At 45.4% G+C, this 22,738-nt stretch overlaps 1 protein-coding gene across 1 annotated transcript in view; it reads right to left on the bottom strand.

Annotated features, from left to right (window-relative positions):
- The window catches only part of TXNDC12 (thioredoxin domain containing 12), a 70,636-nt gene that overhangs the window by 36,889 nt on the left and 11,009 nt on the right, over positions 1 to 22,738 (bottom strand). The window contains exon 2 of the mRNA XM_069232674.1: positions 20,075 to 20,135. Coding sequence (XP_069088775.1) covers positions 20,075 to 20,135 — 61 coding nt within the window. The remainder of the gene's footprint in view (positions 1 to 20,074; positions 20,136 to 22,738) is intronic.

Raw genomic sequence — 22,738 nt, 5'->3', positions numbered from 1 at the left:
AATCATGGCAAAAGTGATGCAGAGGTTTTTGGCAGCTATGTCAGCACATCCTTGTAACCCACCTTTCTTCCAAACTCCCACACACTCAATCATTCCCCTTACTGCCCTCGCATAGAAAATAAACAGTCTCCATTAATGTGCATAGCCCTCCTAGGAGAGCAAATCTGTAAAAAAAAGATGCCAAAAATGTGAGACATTAACAGAGAAAGTCGACAGAAGAGACGAATAAAACCATTAGAAGAGCTTTCAAACTGACATTGAAAAGTCACAAATGTCATTTTCTGCAACAAAATGAAAAAAAGTATATTTTAGATTTGATGCGACAAAGCCTGAGAATACCAAAATATAAATACCCGCAGGCTCATTTTCTTAAACTACAGAACTTGCCAGTCACAGAAATGAAAGCAGTGGCTCCATGACATACTCTTAACTAGTTCTGCCTGATCAGCAAAGAGAACTTAGTACCCTGGAGTTTCAAGCCAGCACTTCTAATAGTTAAAACAAAACCACAAAACCAGAATGTAAAGTGCTAGACTCACACAAGGTGACATACATGACCTGTGGCAACCTGGGAGTACCGTCATAGAAGGAAGTGAATGTCAGTGTTATGCTTAAAGGAAGGGAAACTGCCATCTCTGGGGTTCTAAGGTACCCAGCAGCATGCCACTGAACAGTAGGAGTCTAATTCTAAGTCTGCCCAACCCAACTTCCTTCACTTTTCAGTCCTGCCCTAAAGATGGCTTGGTAAATACCCCTTCTCCTTTGTGAGGGCTGAATCCAGTATGAACTAATCATTAGATTCTAATCCACAGCACATCTATTAGCCATGTTTCCATCCCTCTTGCCACTAGGTGAGTTTTGTTAAACCCAAAGACATTATATAGCCCATCAAACTGTCTTCCAAACGGGTTAACCTAGAAACAGTGGGGCCTTGCAGTCTCCCAGAAGTCTACATCTGGCAGGGAGAAAAGTAATAACAGCAGATTCACATTAACTTTTGGCATATTCACTGCCAATGGTCCCATTTGTGTCCCTCCTCGAGACCCACACTATAATACTCCAGAACACAAAGAACAAGCATCAGAATGGTTCTGGGTTGCATGTGGACTCCTGACTAAAACTTTAAAAAGCCTACTGACATAAAATGAATAAATAAATAACTGCTAACGGTGTACAATGCATGAGATAAAGAATGTAATGTGTGACGAAGCAGAGCACTTTTGAGATGTCATACACTCCCTCATGGTTAGCAATACAAGCAGGCCATAGAAATGAACTACCAAGAAGCCAAATTCCCAAAGAGCAACATAAATTTCTCTGGACAGACCTAAGCACTTTCTATGTGTATATTAAGTTTGCATGCAATTTCATAGAAAAACGATTTAATGGAATACCATCACTTGGAAAGCATTTCATCTTAATGGGTTAATGGAAAATTCCAGGATGAATGCCATTTCCCATTTAATAAAAACTAATTCACAGAACATATTTTTTTCTGAAATTGGCTTCCGCATACTTATTTTTAAAAGTGTAAATGAAATAGTTCTGGGTCTTACTCTCAGAAACATTGTTGTTGAATGTATTTATTTCAAACCTTAACATCAAGTGAAATTATTTCAGATTTATAAGTTTTGCATTGTCAAACAATTACTTTGGATGTTCTTAAGTCACAGAACCCTACCACCCCTAGCCACCATCCATCTCTGCCCCATAAACGCCACCCTACGCGCACATTATAATAAAGTCATCTATACAATTATCAAACAAGACACCTAGAGACAGTAGAAGTTAATATTAACCCCTTGGGCGCCATGGACGTAATGGTTATGTCTGTGGCTGCGGCGCCACAGACGTAACCATTATGTCCTAGTACTGGCCCCCGCAAAGGGCCACGCCTCTCCCTCCCATGGCAGGGCTAGAAGGAGAAAATCGCTTCCCCTTGCACCCCATTCCCCCCCAGTGACGTCTGATGATGTAGGCTCGCCATCGCGTGCTGACCTCATCAGTGGCCGCCCCACTCCGATCATGAGATGGGGGCCTGAGGCATCAAAGGGAAGGAAAATAATTTCCTTCCCTTTCATGTCTCTCATGAGCATTTCAGCAGCCGAATTGTGAAGCGATCCGGTTTCTGAAATGCCCACTAGACACCAGGGGTAATTTCTGAAAGGGAAACTGGCATAACGGGAGTGACCCCTTGGGCAAGGGTCGCTCTCCAGTGGGGCAATTATTTTCCAGGCCTTTTCTGCCCCCCCTTGGGGGCAGATCAGCCTAGTTTTATTAGGCCAATCTGCCCCCAAGGGGGGCAGAACCCACTATACACCAGGGATTCTTTTTTGAAGGACAATTTCACGCAAGGGTCGCTCCCCTGGGGGGAGAATTTATTTTAGGCCATTTCTGCCCCCTTGGAGGCAAATCAGCCTATTTTTTTTAGGCCAATCTGCCCCCAAGGGGGAAGCAGAACCCACTAGACACCAGGGATTTTTTTTTTTTTTTTTTTAAGTTCAATTTCACGCAAGGGAAGCGACCCCTTAGGCAAGGGGAGAGACAGGGGGTGCAAATTAATTTTAGGCCATTTCAGCCCCCCTTGGGGGCATATCGGCCTATTTCTATTAGGCTGATCTGCCCTGGGGAGGGAGGAGGGGGCAGAAACCACTTAGGCACCAGGGATTGGTGTGTGTGTGCGTATTTGGTTTGGGGGCGCAGCCGCTTGGGCAAGGGTCCCTCCCCATGGGGGCACATTAATGGCCATATCGGGCCCCCTTGGGAGCAAGATCGGCCTATTTTTGGAAGGCCCATCTGCCCTCAAGGGGCAGCAGAAAGCCCACCAGAGACCAAGGAAGATAAAAAAATAAAACAAATTAAAAATAATAAAAACACAAAACCAAATGGACATATCCCCACCCCAAGTAAATTGGGCCAAAGTTGTTGTGCCCACCAGTGGGCAGATGGGGCAATTACCCCCGATTCACTCCCTAGGGGAGCAGACAACCTACTAGATGCCAGGGAATTAAAAAATAAATAGTGGGGTGGTGGCTACCGACCAGTATGGGCATGGTTATGACCCCACCCCTACTGAAGGGGGTAACAGTCTTTCAGCCTTCCCTAACTCCCCCCCACCCCCCCCAAACACACACACTAAAACATCTTATCTCACGGCAAGCAAGAGAACATTTGAAATTTTGTGTGGTTTGGTTTTACATTTGGGCCATGAGAGCTTGTCTAACTCTCAAAATCGTCCCACTTGGAATGGTGAGGGCTGCACTTTTTGGACTCTGGGACGCAGCCATGTAGAAAAGTCCACAAGACCTAGACACAGAAAACTAAACATCTGGGCGAGTCCAGGGTTGTGTGTTTCACATGCACCCATAACATTTTCTTTCCCACAATGCCCTGCAAACCTCCAACTTTGCTGGAAGTCACACATTTTTTCCACATTTTTGTGATGGAACCTTCCAGAATCTGCAGGAATCCACAAAATTCCTACCACCCAGCATTGTCTCACCTGTCGGGATAAAAATTCTGTCCCACTTGTCAGCCTAAAAATGTGTTTTTTTTTTCCTTTTTCACACTGCCCTTTTGGACCCGCTTTGGTTACCCCTTAATTTTGACATGTTTTTGGCTCTGCCCTGTCCCAGACACTTGGCCCACCTACATAAGTAAGGTATCTTTTTTAATGGGAGACAGACGGGAATATCGGGTGGTAGGAAATTCCAGAACTTTCTATCACCGAAATCTGAGGAAAAACTGTTTTTTGGGGCACATTTTGAACTTTGCATAGGATTCTGAGTAATAGAACCTGGTGAGAGCCCCACAAGTCACCCCATCTTGAATTCCCCTAGGTGTCTAGTTTTAAAAAATGCACAGGTTTGGTAGGTTTCCATAGGCGCCAGCTGAGTTAGAGGCCAAAATCCACAGCTAGGCACTTTGCAAAAAACAATTTCTGATTCAAGTCTTCCTGTTCCTGAAAGCTAGGAAGATGGTGATTTTAGCACCGCAAACCCTTTGTTGATGCCATTTTCAGGGGAAAAACCACAAGCCTTCTTCTGCAGCCCTTTTTCCCATTTTTTTGGATTTTATTTTGCTGTATTTTGGCTAATTTCTTGGTCTCTGTAGGAAGTTGGCTCTGTATGCACTATTTCAAAGTAAGGAATAGTATGCACAGAGTCCAAGGGTTCCCCTTAGAGGTAAGATGTGGCAAAAAGAGATAATACTAATGCTCTATTTTGTGGTAGTGTGGTCGAGCAGTAGGTTTATCAAAGGAGTAGTGTTAAGAATTTGTTGTACACACACAAGCAATAAATGAGGAACACACACTCAGACAATTCCAGGCCAATAGGTTTTTGTATAGAAAAATATATTTTCTTAGTTTATTTTAAGAACCACAGGTTCACATTTTACATGTAATACTTTAAATGAAAGGTATTGCAGGTAGGTACTTTGAATAATCAAAATAGCGTATACAGTCTTCACATAAATCACATATAGCTATTTTAAAACTAGACACTTAGTGCAATTTTCACAGTTCCTAGGGGGAGTAAGAGTTAGTTAGTTCTTACAGGTAAGTAAACCACCTACGGGGTTCAAGTTTGGGTCCAAGGTAGCCCACCGTTGGGGGTTCAGAGCAACCCCAAAGTTACCACACCAGCAGCTCAGGGCCGGTCAGGTGCAGAGTTCAAAGTGGTGCCCAAAACGCATAGGCTTCAAAGGAGAAGGGGGTGCCCCGGTTCCAGTCTGCCAGCAGGTAAGTACCCGCGTCTTCGGAGGGCAGACCAGGGGGGTTTTGTAGGGTACCGGGGGTGACACAAGTTAGCACAGAAAGTACACCCTCAGCAGCACGGGGCGGCCGGGTGCAGTGTGCAAACACACGTCGGGTTTCCAATAGAAATCAATGGGAGACCAAGGGGTCTCTTCAGCGATGCAGGCAGGCAAGGGGGGGGGGGGGGGCTCCTTGGGGTAGCCACCACATGGGCAAGGGAGAGGGACTCCTGGGAGTCACTCCTGCACTGGAGTTCTGATCTTTCAGGTCCTGGGGGCTGCGGGTGCAGAGTCTTTACCAGGCGTCGGGATCTGGGAGACAGGCAGTCGCAGTCAGGGGGAGCCTCGGGATTCCCTCTGCAGGCGTCGCTGTGGGGGTTAAGGGGGGGCAACTCTGGCTACTCACGGTCTCGTAGTCGCCGGGGAGTCCTCCCTGAAGTGTTGTCTCTCCACAAGTCGAGCCGGGGGCGTCGGGTGCAGAGTAGCAAGTCTCACGCTTCCGGCGGGAAACGCAGTGGTTTTAAAGTTGCTCCTTTGAAACAAAGTTGCAGTCTTGGGTGAACAGGGCCGCTGTCCTCTGGAGTTTCTTGGTCCTTCTAGAGCAGGGCAGTCCTCTGAGGATTCAGAGTTCGCTGGTCCCTGGGGAAAGCGTCGCTGGAGCAGTGTCTTTAGAAGTGGGGAGACAGGCCGGTAGAGCTGGGGCCAAAGCAGTTGGTGTCTCCGTCTTCTCTGCAGGGTTTTTCATCTTAGCAGTCCTCTTCTTCTTAGGTTGCAGGAATCGGAGTTCCTAGGTTCTGGGGAGCCCTTAAATACTAAATTTAAGGGTGTGTTTAGGTCTGGGGGGTTAGTAACCAATGGCTACTAGCCCTGAGGGTTGGTGCACCCTCTTTGTGCCTCCTCCCAAGGGGAGGGGGTCACATCCCTAATCCTATTGGGGGAATCCTCCATCTGCAAGATGGAGGATTTCTAAAAGTCAGAGTCACCTCAGCTCAGGACACCTTAGGGGCTGTCCTGACTGGCCAGTGACTCCTCCTTGTTATTCTCATTACCTCCTCTGGCCTTGCCGACAAAAGTGGGTCCGTGGCCGGAGGGGGCAGGCAACTCCACTAGCTGGAGTGCCCTGTGGTGCTGTAACAAAGGGGGTGAGCCTTTGAGGCTCACCGCCAGGTGTTACAGTTCCTGCAAGGGGGAGGTGATAAGCATCTCCACCCAGTACAGGCTTTGTTACTAGCCACAGAGTGACAAAGGCACTCTCCCCATGTGGCCAGCAACATGTCTCGAGTGTGGCAGGCTGCTAAAACCAGTCAGCCTACACGGGTAGTTGGTTAAGGTTTCAGGGGGCACCTCTAAGGTGCCCTCTGGGGTGTATGTTACAATAAAATGTACACTGGCATCAGTGTGCATTTATTGTGCTGAGAAGTTTGATACCAAACTTCCCAGTTTTCAGTGTAACCATTATGGTGCTGTGGAGTTTGTGTTTGACAGACTCCCAGACCATATACTCTTATGGCTACCCTGCACTTACAATGTCTAAGGTTTTGCTTAGACACTGTAGGGGCACAGTGCTCATGCACTTGTGCCCTCACCTATGGTATAGTGCACCCTGCCTTAGGGCTGTAAGGCCTGCTAGAGGGGTGACTTATCTATACTGCATAGGCAGTGTGAGGTTGGCATGGCACCCTGAAGGGAGTGCCATGTCGACTTACTCGTTTTGTCCCCACTAGCACACACAAGCTGGCAAGCAGTGTGTCTGTGCTGAGTGAGGGGTCCCCAGAGTGGCATAAGACATGCTGCATCCCTTAGAGACCTTCCCTGGCTTCAGGGCCCTTGGTACCAGGGGTACCAGTTACAAGGGACTTACCTGGATGCCAGGGTGTGCCAATTGTGAAAACAAAAGTACAGGTTAGGGAAAGAACACTGGTGCTGGGGCCTGGTTAGCAGGCCTCAGCACACTTTCAAATCAAAACTTAGCATTAGCAAAGGCAAAAAGTCGGGGGTAACCATGCCAAGGAGGCATTTCCTTACAGTCTCCTCCAGGGGAACCCAGAAACTCTGGGTACCTCTAGAATCCTTAAGATGTTGGGGAAAAAAAAAAGACACAAATTTGGCGTGGATAGCTTATGTGGACAAAAAGTTATGAGGGCCTAAGCGCGAACTGCCTCAAAAAGCCACAAAAAAAAAAAAAAAAAAAAGGTCTGGCACCTGAGAGGGAAAAGGCATGGCAGCGAAGGGGTTAAAGGTTTGTTCTTTGAAATACTGGCAGCTCTAACATCACACTGGTACATTGTCGGGACACCTCTATCACTAGCCTAGAAACCTACATTCAGGTTCACTGTCAAATCATCGATCCGTGGTATTATAGTCTAGGCCAACCCAGTCATCTCATGAGAAGTAGTTTTGTACCATTAGAAGCAAGGGACACACTCGTTTGAAAGGCTAGTGGTTGCGAATACTTGATTTGTAATCTTTCAAAAATAGGAGTAACAAGCAGGAAAGACTACCAGCCTCTATCGAGAAATGAAGTGGAAAAAAACAGGACATATGAAGATTTATTAAAGTATATGTATGGCACACAAGGCAAGAAATAACATTTTTAAAATAAATTTGCCTCGATTTTCACTTGTGGTGTGTTAAAGATTGCCTGCCTTTGAGATGCAGACTTTTCAATAAGAACTATTTTGATCTTAATTCAGAGGAATAACATTTTCAATGCAAACTGAAGTGTTTCCAAAATAAGTTCCATTATGCACGTTTTGTGACTATGTAGGAGATAAACTATGCAAACCAGCTTTCCTCTTTCATCTGTTGTTCAGTCTAAGAAATAAAAATACTGCTTGGAATACCCACCATGCAATGTTCTGGGACAGGCGTTTCAGAGTGGAGGGTAGTTTGCCAGTGCTGCAGGACTACTTGCGATTGGCTGCACAGCAGGATGCTGCAGCAGGAGCAACAGTCTCCCAAGGCTGATGGCACTGTGCCATTAGTGGTATCATGTTTATGCAGGCCTACAGGAAAATGGCTCCTTGTTGCAGTTACCCCTACCCCCTTTTTGCCTGATACAGATACTGACTTGACTGAGTGTGTGCTGGGACCCTGCTAAGCAGGCCCCAGGACCAGTGTTCTTTCACTACAAATGTACCATTGTTCCCACAATTGGCACACAGATAAGCAGTGGCGTAGCGTGGGTTGTCAGCACCCGGGGCAAGGCAAGTAATTTGCACCCCCTAACCAGTGGATTTTAGCACTCGCGAGCGCGCCCCCCCCCCCCCCCCAGATGTTGCGCCCGGTGCGGCCGGCCCCCCCTGCGCTCCCCACGCTACGCCACTGCAGATAAGCCCCTTGTAAAAGGTAACAGTGGTACCAAGGGACTTGTGACCAGGGAAGGTCCTTAAGGGCTGCAGCATGTGTTGTGCCACCCTAAGGGACCCCTCACCTAACACATGCACACTGCCACTGCAGATTGTGTGTGTTGGTGGGGAGAAAAAGGCAAAGTCGACATGGCATCCCCCTCACGATGCCATGCACACAAAATACTGCCTGTGGCATAGGTAAGTCATCCCTCTAGCAGGCCTTAAAGCCCTAAGGCAGGGTGCACTATACCACAGGTGAGGGCATAGCTGCATGAGCAATATGTCCCTACAGTGTCCAAATCCATTCTTAGACATTGTAAGTACAGTGTGACCATATTAAGTATATGGTCTGGGAGCTTGTCAAAACGAACTCCACAGTTCCATAACGGCTACACTGAACACTGGGAAGTTTGGTACTAAACTTCTCAGAATAATAAACCCACACTGATGCCAGTGTTGAATTTATTAAAAAATGCACACAGAGGGCATCTTAAAGATGCCCTCTGTATTTTACCCAATCCTTGAGTGCAGGACTGACTGGTCTGTGCCAGCCTGCCACTGACAGACGAGTTTCTAACCCCTGAGGTGAGAGCCATTGTGCTGAGTCTTCACACTCTGCACCCGAGACCCCCGGCTCGAGTCCAGGAAAACCAACACTGCAAAGAGGACTCCCAGGCGACTCCAACAACGTGTACACCCTGAGTCGACCTCCCTGCACCCCCACAGTGACGCCTGCAGAGAGGATCCAGAGGCTCCCCCTGAATGCGACTGCCTGGTAACAAAGGAACCCGATGCCTGGACCAAGCACTGCACCCACAGCCCCCAGGACCGAGAGGAACCACCTACCAGTGCAGCAGTGACCAGCAGGCGGCCCTCATCCTAGCCCAGTCAGTTTAAACCCCGCTGTGCCCTGCCTGCATTGCCAGAGTGACACCCGGGTCCCTCCGTTGCTTTCAATAGCAAACCCAACGCCTACTTTGCCTAAAGCACCGGGCCGCCGCTGAGGGTGTGTTTTGTGGGCTTGTGTGTCCCGTCCCCCCCACCCATTGCTCTACAAAAACCTCCTGGTCTGCTCCCAGAGGACACAGGTGCTTACCTGTAAGCAGACTAGGACCGGTGCATCCCTGCTCTTCATAGGCGCCTATGTGTTTTGGGCCCTCTTTTGACCTCTGCACCCGACCGGCCCGGTGTTGCTGGTGCTATGGCTTTGGAGTTGCCTTGAATCCCCAACAGTAGGTTGCCTATGCCCAGGAGACTGGCTGTGTAAGTGTTTTACTTACCTGAGAAAACTAACCAAACTTACCTCCCCAGGAACTGTTGATTTTTGCACTGTGTCCACTTTTAAAATAGCTTATTGCCATTTTAACCAAAACTGCGTGTACTACTGTTTTCAAAAAATCAAAATACTGTAAATAAAAGTTCTATACTTACCTGTGTGAAGTACCTTGCATTTTATGTACTTACCTCAAATGTTGAAGTTCTAAAATAAATTAAGAAGATATTTTTCTATATAAAAACTATTAGCCTGGATTTAAGCCTGAGTTCCTCATTTATTGCCTGTGAATGTACAACAAATGCTTAACACTACCCCTGATAAGCCTACTGCTCAACCACACTACCACAAAATAGAGCATTAGTATTATCTAATTTTGCCACTATCAACCTCGAAGGGGAACCCTTGGACTATGTGCACACTATCTCTCACTTTGAGATAGTATATACAGAGCCAACTTCCTACACTAGTGCCTTATAGACACATTATTTATTAGTGTGTGTTGTTCGGAAGGGTGCATTGTAGACGTTGTGTGGAACTTATTTATACTAGATTAGAAAGCAAGTGGTTATGGTGAAAGCTTTGCTGGTCTTTAAATTTTGAAGAGCAACTTTTTATGTTCTTGTCACTTACCCCGAGCAAGAGTTACCCACTTCATCTGCCTTGCGACCTCTCATGCACCCATTCTTCAAGCGCCATCCGGATTGCAGCTTTCTTATTGAAGTTCAATGCATCGCGTCATTCAGTCACACGCACACTCAAGCATTTCTCCAATGCGGAAGCTCATTCTGTGATCCGCACACGATTTGCATATCAACAAGGCGCGACATTCAGAGTGACGCACACACTCAAAGACTGCTCCATTGCTGAAGGTCCTTCTGTGACACGCATACAATTTACGTACTTCAACGCGGTAGGTCATGCAATGATGCGCACACTTTGAAACTTCCTCAGGTTGAGGAAGTTTCTTCTCAGATGAGCATACGGTTTATATTGTTCTATGCTCAGCATGTCAGGGGCAACTTCTTCTGTGACATGCATGCAGTTACTTTACTCAAAAGGTTCAGCTGCCACTGTCAGTTATGCGCACACTTCTATTTTATCATCAAGACTGTGCATCTTCAAAAAGATTATGTATACTGTGATGTACCCATATTTGCCTCTAAAGTAAATTATATTGTAGTTTTATATGTCATAATCTTTACCATTGGAGATTAAAATATGGCATATAATAACCTGAAATAAACTAATCTCCATCTGCTTCACTCTCCCACAATATTAAAAAGATACTTGGGAAATTATATTGTTTAGTACTAGTAAAATAACCTTAAGGTATCAATATTTTCATAGTTTTGTACTCAGACCTATTACGTGGGGTTAAGTGCTCACTTACAGTTATCTGCTTCTATTTAAATGGTCTATTCCGCTCTTAAATAGCCTTTGAGATGCAAAATGTACCAGTTCCACCTTTCTTTTTGTCAACTCCAGCCGATACACCTATAAAATGGTCAAAGTGGAAGAAAGTTTCCTACATTATGTCTTTAAGTGCAGGAAGGAAGACTTCTTTATTATTGCACTGTCTAGGGTCAGAAGGTCAGGAAGTGCTTGAACATTTACCTGAGATAAGTGATGACAAGTCTAGCAATCTTAAATTTGAAATATGCCTAACTAAGCTTGATTAGCACTACTTACTGAAAATAAGCACTATTTTAGAACGCTACCATTTTGGTACGCGTACGCAAAGGACTAAGGAGTCAGTAGATTCATATGTCACAGATTTGCGTAGATTGGCTGCAACCTGTTAATTTGAAAGTATGATGGAAGAGCGTATTTGCAACCAGTTCATGCTAGGTTGCAATACTGAAAAGACAAAAGGTGAACTTTGGCAAAAAGATAATCCCAAGTTACACGAGGTACTAATGGTTGGCAAATGTATCAAATATTCTCTTGCTTGTGTGGATGTTCTAAAGAAAGAAGAATAATGGAGAGAAAATAATAATAACTAAAGCAAAGGGTTTTTGTTGTGGAGGCAGTGGAAATCTAGCAAATAAGATGTGTCCTGCTCTCTCAGCCACATGTTGCAGGTGTGGTAAATGGGACATTTTGGGAAAAATGGTAGAACATCTCAAGAAAAGACACGAGTAAAGGAGGGGGAAGTATATGATGAAGATGTGTAAGAGTATGATGAGGTACACTGTGGGGGGTCGTACTTCAAATTGATCTCTGTTAAAAATAAAAAAGGCCCTGTAGATACCGTATTTGTAAATAGCTAACCAGTCCAGATGCTTTTTGATCCGGGAGCAAACATTTTGCTAGTTCCAAAGAATTTCTACTTAGAAAAACGTGGTGGGTAAAATGTTTTAAGCCTGACATTAGGCCTTTAGCAGATGGTGGTCAGCCCATAAAACTGCTATGTTACTTTTGGGGACATATAGAGTACAAAGGTCGCTTCACAGCAGACAAAGTATACGTCTCTTGTAAAGGGAGATAGCATATTAAGTTGGATTCACCAAGAAGATATGGGTCTTATGTTAGATCCAAACTGGATGCCCAACATTATTTTGAAGGATGTATTTTTCAGCGGTGAGGCAAGATCCCAGCCGGAGCACAATTCAATAAAGAAGGGTGTTGACAAACTTGGTACAAATTTACATGACGAATTCGGGGAAGTGTTCACCGACACACTGGGGTGTTTAACAAACTATACACATAAAATTGTACTCAAAGAAGGAGCAACGCCTGTATCCTGCAAGATTTGTGGAGTACCATAAGCTTTGTGCAGTTCCAAACTGTTCTGAACTCAACAAATTGAAAGCTGAAGGCATTATCATTGAGACGAAAGCTACAGAGTGGTTAGCACATGTGGTACTTACTTGTAAGGCCTCTGGAGAGACAAGACTATGGGGGTCAGCCAGGGTTGGCGGGAGCACCGGCAACAGGCTGGCGGTGCCCCGCAGGGCATTCTGACCGCGGCGGTTTGGCCGCGGTCAGAAGTGGAAAACCGGCGGTCTCCCGCCGGTTTTCCGCTGCCCGCTGCGCCGCCATGGGGATTCTGACACCCCATACCGCCATCCTGTTCCTGGCGGCTCTGCCGCCAGGAACAGGATGGCGGTATGGGGTGTCGTGGGGCCCCTGGGGGCCCCTGCAGTGCCCATGCCAATGGCATGGGCACTGCAGGGGCCCCCATAAGAGGGCCCCACTTTGAATTTCACTGTCTGCATTGCAGACAGTGAAATTCGCGACGGGTGCAACTGAACCCGTCGCACCTTCCCACTCCGCCGGCTCCATTCAGAGCCGGCGTCCTCGTGGGAAGGTTGTTTTCCACTGGGCTGGCGGGCGGCCTTTTGGCGGTCGCCCGCCAGCCCAGTGAAAAACCCAGAATCACCGCAGCGGTCTGACGACCGCGGAGCGGTGTTCTGGCGGGGGTACTTTGGCGGGCGGCCTCCGCCGCCCACCAAGGTAAGAATCACCCCCTATGTGTTGATCTGAGGGGTCTTAACAAGAACATGGTGGCTGACAAATACCCACTTCCCAATATTGCTGAAATGCTAGCCTTGCTTGATGGCATTGTGGTCCTTTCGACGCCCTAGACCTTAAGGCAACGTACCATCAAATGAAGTTAGATGATGCCTCCATGAATTGAACGTCCTTCATCACTCCATTTTTACATTACACGGCAGAACGTTGAGAGAAAATAAGTGCAAGTTTAACCTCTCAGAGATTGGCTATTTAGGCCATAGGCTTGCTAAGGAGGGAGTTAAATCTTAAGAACACTTAGTGAGGAACATTGTCGACCTCCCTTCACCCAAGAATTGAGATGACCTGGTTACATTCTTGGGAATGGCAGAATATTGTAACAAGATTGTACCCACGATTACTAGTCTCAATCACACTATGAGAGAGATATTAAAGAAAGGAACCAAGTTTATGTGGTGTGCTTGTTCCGAAAAGGAGTTTGGAGATGTTAAGAAGGCTTTGTGTGTTGCTCCTTCGTTACAGAGTTTTGACAGTAAAATGCAGTCTATTTTGGTCACTGATGCTAGTAACAAATCTGGGGGCAGTGTTAAAACAGGTTAAAAAAAAAAAAGGACAGGAAGAAATAACCATGTGTTGTCCAGGGCTCTAGTAGGACCGAAGAATCACTACTCAGTTATCGAAAAAGAGGCCCTGTGCATTTACTGGGTGGTAACAAAATGTATGAAGTTTCTGTGGGGCAATTAGATTATCATCAGGTCTGATCACAAATCCCTGAAAGATGTGTTTGTAAAGAAAAGTTTAGATGCTGTTTTTCACACATTTGTAAGTGGGTAATAACCTTGCAGGATTATGACTTCAAAGTTGAATATATCCTGGTAGTGAGAATAAGGTAGCAGACTGCTCGTCCCGGATCAGTCACCCCAACTAGGTGAAGAGCGTGGTGAAATGGAAGACACTGAGGACTTCTAAGATGTTAAAGTGAGTGAAGTCATGGAAGGATAGATCAGTGAAGATGATTGGGAAGTTTTATTTATTTAAGATGCAGTGTTGCAGGAGGTTCTCGAATGGCTGGTTCCACAAGAAAAGCTATAGTGAAGAAGAGAAGATTTACTCTGGAGGGGCACTAGACTAGTTAAACCTGTGAGCATACGAGAAAGAATTATTAAGCTTGGTCACCAAGGTCATCTAGGGATATCCAAAACCAAGGAACGTATAAGGCTACACTTTTGGTGGCAGTCATTGATGGTTCACAAAGAGAGGGCAGTAAGTGATTGCTTAAAATGTATGGCAGGCGATTAGGTCTGCAAGACAAGGGTCCAGCCCATGATGTTGAGGGAAATGCAGACAAGGGCTTGGCAAGAAGCAGCATTAGAATTCTTAGGCCTGTAATCTGCAAGACTGGGCAGTTTTATGTCCTGGTCTTAGTCAACCTTTATTTTAGATGGCCGGAGAGTTGCATAACGCAAAATATCGAGACAAAGAAAGTGGTTGAGTTTCTTAAGGATGTGTTCGGTAGAGAAGACTTACCAGAAAGTATTTTGACTGACAAGGGAGTACAATTAGTCTCGAAAGAAATAGAAATATTTTTGCAGGATAGTGGTATTAGACATAAAAATGTTCTCTCTACCATCTACAAACCAATGGAATGGTGGAGAGGTTCAACAGGTCGTTGAAAGAATCAATACAGATGGAAAAAAACACAGAATAAAGACTAGAAAACAGATTTCAGAAAGGGTGAGACTATATAGATTAACCCCACATTCCATCACAAGTAAAATACCTTATGAATTGTTTAGGGGTCGTAAACCTATCACTCAGTTATGTCCAGGATGGATGATGAGCAAAGATGTTGGTAAAGCGGCTGTGGGAGGCAGGTGGTGGTGGTTAACCCAAAAGGAGAAAAATCAAGAAGAGGAAAGTAAATTATAATTTGAGGCATACTGCCTCTAAAACTGAGGTTTAAGTAGGGGATATGGTGAGAGCAAAGTATTTACAGAGATTTGGCCCCTCTAGGTTCTCCGCTCCTCTTAAAGTGATCAAATAATTTTGCAATGCTATCAAACTGGGTGACAATCTTATTTGGAACCTGAATAGGGTGGCAATTCTGGCATTCGGTATGTGCGTTTCAAGTACAAATAATTTGAACAGCATGGGAATAACAGAACCTGATTTCTCTGGTCCAGGGAGAACTGCCCGGATGACAACTCATCCTAAACATTTGAGTGACTGTAGGAAAGTACCATCTTGCCTGGCATGTTACCCCCATTTTTCACTGTATATATGTTGTTTTAGTTGTATGTGTCACTGGGACCCTGGTAACCCAGGGCCCCAGTGCTCATAAGTGTGCCTGCAGGTGTTACCTGTGTAGTGACTAACTGTCTCACTGAGGCTCTGCTAATCAGAACCTCAGTGGTTATGCTCTCTCATTTCTTTCCAAATTGTCACTAACAGGCTAGTGACCATTTTTACCAATTTACATTGGCTTACTGGAACACCCTTATAATTCCCTAGTATATGGTACTAAGGTACCCAGGGTATGGGGGTTCCAGGAGATCCCTATGGGCTGCAGCATTTCTTTTGCCACCCATAGGGAGCTCTGACAATTCTTACACAGGCCTGCCACTGCAGCCTGAGTGAAATAACGTCCACGTTATTTCACAGCCATTTTACACTGCACTTAAGTAACTTATAAGTCACCTATATGTCTAACCTTTACCTGGTAAAGGTTAGGTGCAAAGTTACTTAGTGTGAGGGCACCCTGGCACTAGCCAAGGTGCCCCCACATTGTTCAGAGCCAATTCCCTGAACTTTGTGAGTGCGGGGACACCATTACACGTGTGCACTACATATAGGTCACTACCTATATGTGGCTTCACCATGGTAACTCCGAATATGGCCATGTAACATGTCTATGATCATGGAATTGCCCCCTCTATGCCATCCTGGCATAGTTGGCACAATCCCATGATCCCAGTGGTCTGTAGCACAGACCCTGGTACTGCCAGACTGCCCTTCCTGGGGTTTCACTGCAGCTGCTGCTGCTGCCAACCCCTCAGACAGGCAGCTGCCCTCATGGGGTCCAGCCAGGCCTGGCCCAGGATGGCAGAACAAAGAACGTCCTCTGAGAGAGGGTGTGACACCCTCTCCCTTTGGAAAATGGTGTGAAGGCAGGGGAGGAGTAGCCTCCCCCAGCCTCTGGAAATGCTTTGTTGGGCACAGAGGTGCCCAATTCTGCATAAGCCAGTCTACACCGGTTCAGGGACCCCTTAGCCCCTGCTCTGGCGCGAAACTGGACAAAGGAAAGGGGAGTGACCACTCCCCTGACCTGCACCTCCCCTGGGAGGTGTCCAGAGCTCCTCCAGTGTGCTCCAGACCTCTGCCATCTTGGAAACAGAGGTGCTGCTGGCACACTGGACTGCTCTGAGTGGCCAGTGCCACCAGGTGACGTCAGAGACTCCTGCTGATAGGCTCCTTCAGGTGTTAGTAGCCTTTCCTCTCTCCTAGGTAGCCAAACCCTCTTTTCTGGCTATTTAGGGTCTCTGTCTCTGGGGAAACTTTAGATAACGAATGCAAGAGCTCATCCGAGTTCCTCTGCATCTCTCTCTTCACCTTCTGATAAGGAAACGACCGCTGACCGCGCTGGAAGCCTGCAAACCTGCAACATAGTAGCAAAGACGACTACTGCAACTCTGTAACGCTGATCCTGCCGCCTTCTCGACTGTTTTCCTGCTTGTGCATGCTGTGGGGGTAGCCTGCCTCCTCTCTGCACCAGAAGCTCCGAAGAAATCTCCCGTGGGTCGACGGAATCTTCCCCCTGCAACCGCAGGCACCAAAAAGCTGCATTACCGGTCCTTTGGGTCTCCTCTCAGCACGATGAGCGAGGTCCCTCGAATCCAGCGACTCTGTCCAAGTGACCCCCACAGTCCAGTGACTCTTCAGCCCAAGTTTGGTGGAGGTAAGTCCTTGCCTTACCTCGCTGGGCTGCATTGCTGGGAACCGCGACTTTGCAGCTACTCCGGCCCCTGTGCACTTCCGGCGGAAATCCTTTGTGCACAGCCAAGCCTGGGTCCACGGCACTCTAACCTGCATTGCACGACTTTCTAAGTTGGTCTCCGGCGACGTGGGACTCCTTTGTGCAACTTCGGCGAGCACCGTTTCACGCATCTTCGTAGTGCCTGCTTCTGGCACTTCTCCGGGTGCTACCTGCTTCAGTGAGGGCTCTTTGTCTTGCTCGACGTCCCCTCTCTCTTCAGGTCCAATTTGCGACCTCCTGGTCCCTCCTGGGCCCCAGCAGCGTCCAAAAACACCAAACGCACGATTTGCGACTAGCAAGGCTTGTTGGCGTCCTTCCGGCGGGAAAACACTTCTGCACGACTCTCCAAGGCGAGAGGGATCCGTCCACCAAAGGGGAAGTCTCTAGCCCTTTTCGTTCCTGCAAAAACCTCAGCTTCTTCTGTCCAGTCGAAGCTTCTTTGCACCCGCAGCTGGCATTTCCTGGGCATCTGCCCATCTCCGACTTGCTTGTGACTTTTGGACTTGGTCCCCTTGTTCCACAGGTATCCTAGATTGGAAATCCACAGTTGTTGCATTGCTGGTTTGTGTCTTTCCTGCATTATTCCTCTAACACAACTTCTTTGTCCTTAGGGGAACTTTAGTGCACTTTGCACTCACTTTTCAGGGTCTTGGAGAGGGTTATTTTTCTAACTCTCACTATTTTCTAATAGTCCCAGCGACCCTCTACAAGGTCACATAGGTTTGGGGTCCATTTGTGGTTTGCATTCCACTTTTGGAGTATATGGTTTGTGTTGCCCCTATCCCTATGTTTCCCCATTGCATCCTATTGTAACTATACATTGTTTGCACTGTTTTCTAAGACTATACTGCATATTTTTGCTATTGTGTATATATATTTTGTGTATATTTCCTACCCTCTCACTGAGGGTACACTCTAAGATACTTTGGCATATTGTCATAAAAATAAAGTACCTTTATTTTTAGTATAACTGTGTATTGTGTTTTCTTATGATATTGTGCATATGACACTAAGTGGTACTGTAGTAGCTTCACACGTCTCCTAGTTCAGCCTAAGCTGCTCTGCTAAGCTACCATTATCTATCAGCCTAAGCTGCTAGACACCCTATACACTAATAAGGGATAACTGGGCCTGGTGCAAGGTGCAAGTACCCCTTGGTACTCACTACAAGCCAGTCCAGCCTCCTACAGTGACTTTGTTTGATTTTCATAAGACCTTGCGTGAACTTCATGTATTCTGACAAATGTGACTTAGTTAAAATTTGCTTGCTCTCTGGTACTTTGACTCCTAGCCTTATGCCTTTTTCGATACTTGTTTATGAGTAGTTGTGTACTTAGATGTATTACAAGTCATGCAATGTTAAATTCTGAAGATTATTGTTCTTTTGTTCATTGGGGGAAAGGTGTGTTTTATCTGCTACCTTTTATGTTGACACCACACAGGTAGAATGTTGTTGTAGATTCCTATTCTAAGAATGCTAAGTTGTTGAGAACATCAGTCGGTTATAGGCTGTTACCTGCCAGCAGTTTTGTGGCTGAGAAGTTTATTTATCTGCTATAACTAAAAATAATATCAAAGATTCTATGTCACGAGGATTTACTCTTTCACAGTGTGGCTCTTCACCCCACCCGCATGTCTCTTTTCATGCGCGTCTTCCCCCTATCCATCTGCCTTCCCTTCACATATCCCCCAGATCCACTTCTCTCCCCTCCATACACTGTTCAATACTGAATCATTGCCCTTTAACCCCATGTGTTTTCCTTAGGCCCCTGCTGTGCTCATGGGTCCCAGTTATACGTAGCATAGCCGTTTCCTACCTTTTCTTCCCCTAAAGGTCAGTCCTAAACATATTTCGCAATCCCAAAGAGTGTTGTTGACTAGCCAGTGATTAATTAAACAAGAGATAGGTACTGAGTTTAGGGAGAACAAAGCAGGCAGCTCTCTTTTGGGAAGCACAGCGTGCTCACTGCTTAACTCGTAGAGCATGCCTCGGGTGGTCCTTGGGGCGCTATAAAGCAGAAAATTCCTTTTGGTGCAGTGATGCGGAAATCAGCACTGAAACGCGTTAGTCTAACCCCTGATGCATGGTACTTGGCAATGCTACAGACTGTTATCAAGTGTCTGTCTTGTTTGCTTTCCTTTCCCGCCTTCATTTCCTCCCGTCTCTTTCCTTGAACAGTGCAAGGATGGTCGATCTTCTGACACTCGTATTAACCCTGTATGGTACTATTTTTGTTTATCATACTTCCCTCATCACATGGTACAGTGTTCCATACGCTGCAGCCTTGGACAGGCAGTATGATGACATCACATACAAGGAGACCTGCTGGGAGAGTTGACGTTCACAACCTGGAAACCATCACGCCATCTGATACCGATGCTACAGTGAAGAGGAGTGCGCCATAGCAAACATAAAAGATCACTACACTTAATCATAGACATTTGCACCCCATGAAGTGCCCTTGCACGTGCAATGCCAGTTTCCCACCTAGTGTACAATATAATTGTCACACTACATGCTCCTAGTAACTTTCTCAAGTTTGGATTCTACCTGCTCCAGGCCAATCTTGCACGACAAACATTCATCTTCTTGTCTTGACCGATGAGTACAATGTAGGTTTGCTCTTCCTTTTCCTTGGGTAGTCAGTCAGCCACTTGTTACTCTTTGTGACACGCTATCTACATCCTGCCCTTCCCCGCATGTCCCCTCCTTGCACATGCCATATAAGGTGCTGTGTTGTTGATGGTTCAAATGCCAATTTCATCGATGTCCGAAAGGGGTCACAGCTTGCTGCTTTTACCAAAATCTATTCTAGTGACCCCCATCCTCCAGCTCCCCTATTCTCTTGTGATGTGCATACTGGAATACAATAATACGGTATAACTTATCCAGGATTAGCATGTTCCTATACTGTGTACAATGTATGCGCTATCAAAGTGCATTTTTGCAATACCGAAAAAGAGGACTCCAAAATTACCTACTTGGTTTTCACAATCCTTTGCAGCCCACATTCTTTCTTGATTCTCAAATGCCACTTCATTCATATGTAGGCAAGCAATTGTAATTTTTACACATAGGCATCGCACACATCAAATTTAAAAAACAGACCAAAAAAGTATAAACTGTCTACATATCAGGTGCTGCTACTGTTCTTTTATCTCAGCAATGCTAACTGAACACAGTACCTGGCTGCAGCTTCTCGCTTGCCATCATCCAGAGTTCTCCAATGAATGTGATCCCCGAACCCTAGAAAAAAAATAAAGTCACTTATTTTACTCTAAGAAGAAATACAACTTGTGCAAATACAACAGATGTTCTTTGCAAAAGGAAAAACTCACCTTTTACACCAAGATAATTAGCTCTGATTTTGTTAGCGTAACTGGTCTTGTTTGGATCAAACGGAGATACACACACATACGAAAAGTTTGATGTATTAGCTCTCCCTATTTTCAGTATGCACATAATGAAGCACTATATGTTGAGCAAACCTGGGCTCTACAGTGAGGTTAAAGTCATGGTATTGTGACACTAATACAACAGCATATACAGGTGCAGTATCCTGATCAACATCCATTGATGGGCATTAGGATATTAGTGAGTCTTCTGCATTAGTGAGGTGGTCCATCAGCGCTACACACTACACTCAAAATACAAGCAGGAGTGCGTGAGTCAATTTAAATGCCCAGGACATGCCTCCTTGTACACACAACAATAGGAATGCCAGGATAAGACTAGGGCCTTGACTGATCTGAAAGCCTGTTCCGCTGTACATGATGGTAGTGTAAATTGATATCTATGTCTGAATATACACTAGCGACTGAGGATGCATTTCATTCCCTAACGTAAAACTTAAGGTCAACTGAGAGGAAGCAACTACAACTGGAACTTCCTATTCTCAATGACAGGACCTTTTTTGAGCTATGTACTGAAATGATGGTGCTCCCATTCAATATACTTCCTTCTCTCTGCACTGGTTGCAAACCTTAGGTGTCAAACACTATCTCTCCCCGGCACACAAAAAGTCCTATAAACTTCTTGCACATCAGGTCCAGCTAGACAGAATATCACCACAAATCCAGATCAGAGACTAACTATCGGGATCAGCGAGGTTGCCATCTGTTTATCCAACCCTCATTTGTTCACAACTATGGATACTCAATATTTTGGTCAAACAATATGCTCTAATCAACTAAATAATGTTACCTGAATTAGGACAATTTTTCTTCCAATGATAATCCTGGATTTTTAAACTTTGTATAAAGCAATTTACCCCTGCACTACTGCAACTTCATCAACAACCAACCCTAACAAGCTACATTGGTATTCATTGGATGGTTTTAGGTTGTAGCCATATCACCTTCTAGTCCAGCAGCTGACCCAGGCGAAGAAGATTTAAGGAGGAGCTACATATCCATGTAGAAAAATTAACAACTGTAAAGCGATTGTGTGACCCCTGAGTCACATAAACAACCAACTGTATGAGCGGACACAGGGTACTAGCATGGCTTGGTATTCCAGTTATAGTATGTAACGTTACATAACTGCACACCTGCCTGATGGTATACACTCCGGATGGCTGAACATGGGTTTATTTACAGTTACGGAACTCAAAAGAAAAGTATGTAACTTAAGTATCTCCCAGGAGCCATGAAGAAGTCTTTAGCTTAGCCCAAAGTCACACAGAACACAATAACATCGCAGATGAGGAATAACCAAGGAGAACAACAGGATACATCAGCAGGTGTCACAACAGAATGAAACACTCCTTCCACCCAAAAAAAATAAACAAGCATTTGCAATGCAACGGGCCGCGCAATACGTCGAGTTAGATCTATTAGCATTGTAAACTCCTAACCGGACTTGTCATGCCACATTAAATGAAAAAAAAAAAAATGCTGCGAAATAAAGAGAAAACGTAGTCCAGAAACCATATGGACAACATGGAACCTCGTATGTTTCCAGTAGTTTACCGGTGCTCTTGAGGAGGGCTAAACACCAGAAAAGGCATGATGTACATATGCCTTTCACAAATAAAAACAAGCAGATTTTAAAAGGCAAGCCCTCAAACCAATGAAAGTGACTGACGTAACATGGGCGTGCTTAAAATCCCCCTAAAGAGAGATTAGAAGAGGGACGGAGCAATTTGCGCTCGCCCCTAAAAATCAGTACAGCCAAGTCTTTATTCTTTTTCAATGAAACCTTTATCTGCTATTTTGGTTTTTAAATGTAAAGACATTATCTGATCAGGAAGTTAATCATGTTGGCATGAAGTTGCATAAGAACCGCAGTACCTGAACACTAATGAAGCTGCAGGGTTTGAAGGCATCAAAGACTGTATAAAAAAAAACACTGGGTGTTGGAGCCACCAAACTAACTGGTCTAGCAACTTTGGCATTCATTAAAAAACGACAATTACACATAATGGTGCTTTCGTTAGTAGCTGGCTGATGCAACACTAGAAAGAGACAGGGCAAATAGTATTACGCTATTATAAACAATGGCCCAATTCTCCATTAATACTACTTCACGTACTACAAAATGCAATCCACAAACCTACGACTGGCAACCTCCACCTCTCATTTTCTTTTCTGTGCAGAAATCTCCATACACGTAGGTATACATTTTACTAGTAAATGTGGGAAGGACAAAGGTAAGTGGTGGAAAAATATGAAATAATTAGTACTAAACTGGAGGAGGTTACAGAAGCACAAAGTAATCTAAAAACACATACCCACGTAAGAGTAATACAATTTCACAAAATACACCTGTAAGTCAGCTACAGCGCCCTCACTGACAAAAAAGGCTTAAATGTACTTCAGCTCTCCATCTTCTGGACAGGACCCGGATAT

This window comes from Pleurodeles waltl, chromosome 4_2, assembly GCF_031143425.1.
Source record: "Pleurodeles waltl isolate 20211129_DDA chromosome 4_2, aPleWal1.hap1.20221129, whole genome shotgun sequence".
Taxonomy (NCBI): Eukaryota; Metazoa; Chordata; class Amphibia; order Caudata; family Salamandridae; genus Pleurodeles; species Pleurodeles waltl.
This window is presented reverse-complemented; position numbering and strand designations above follow the sequence as displayed.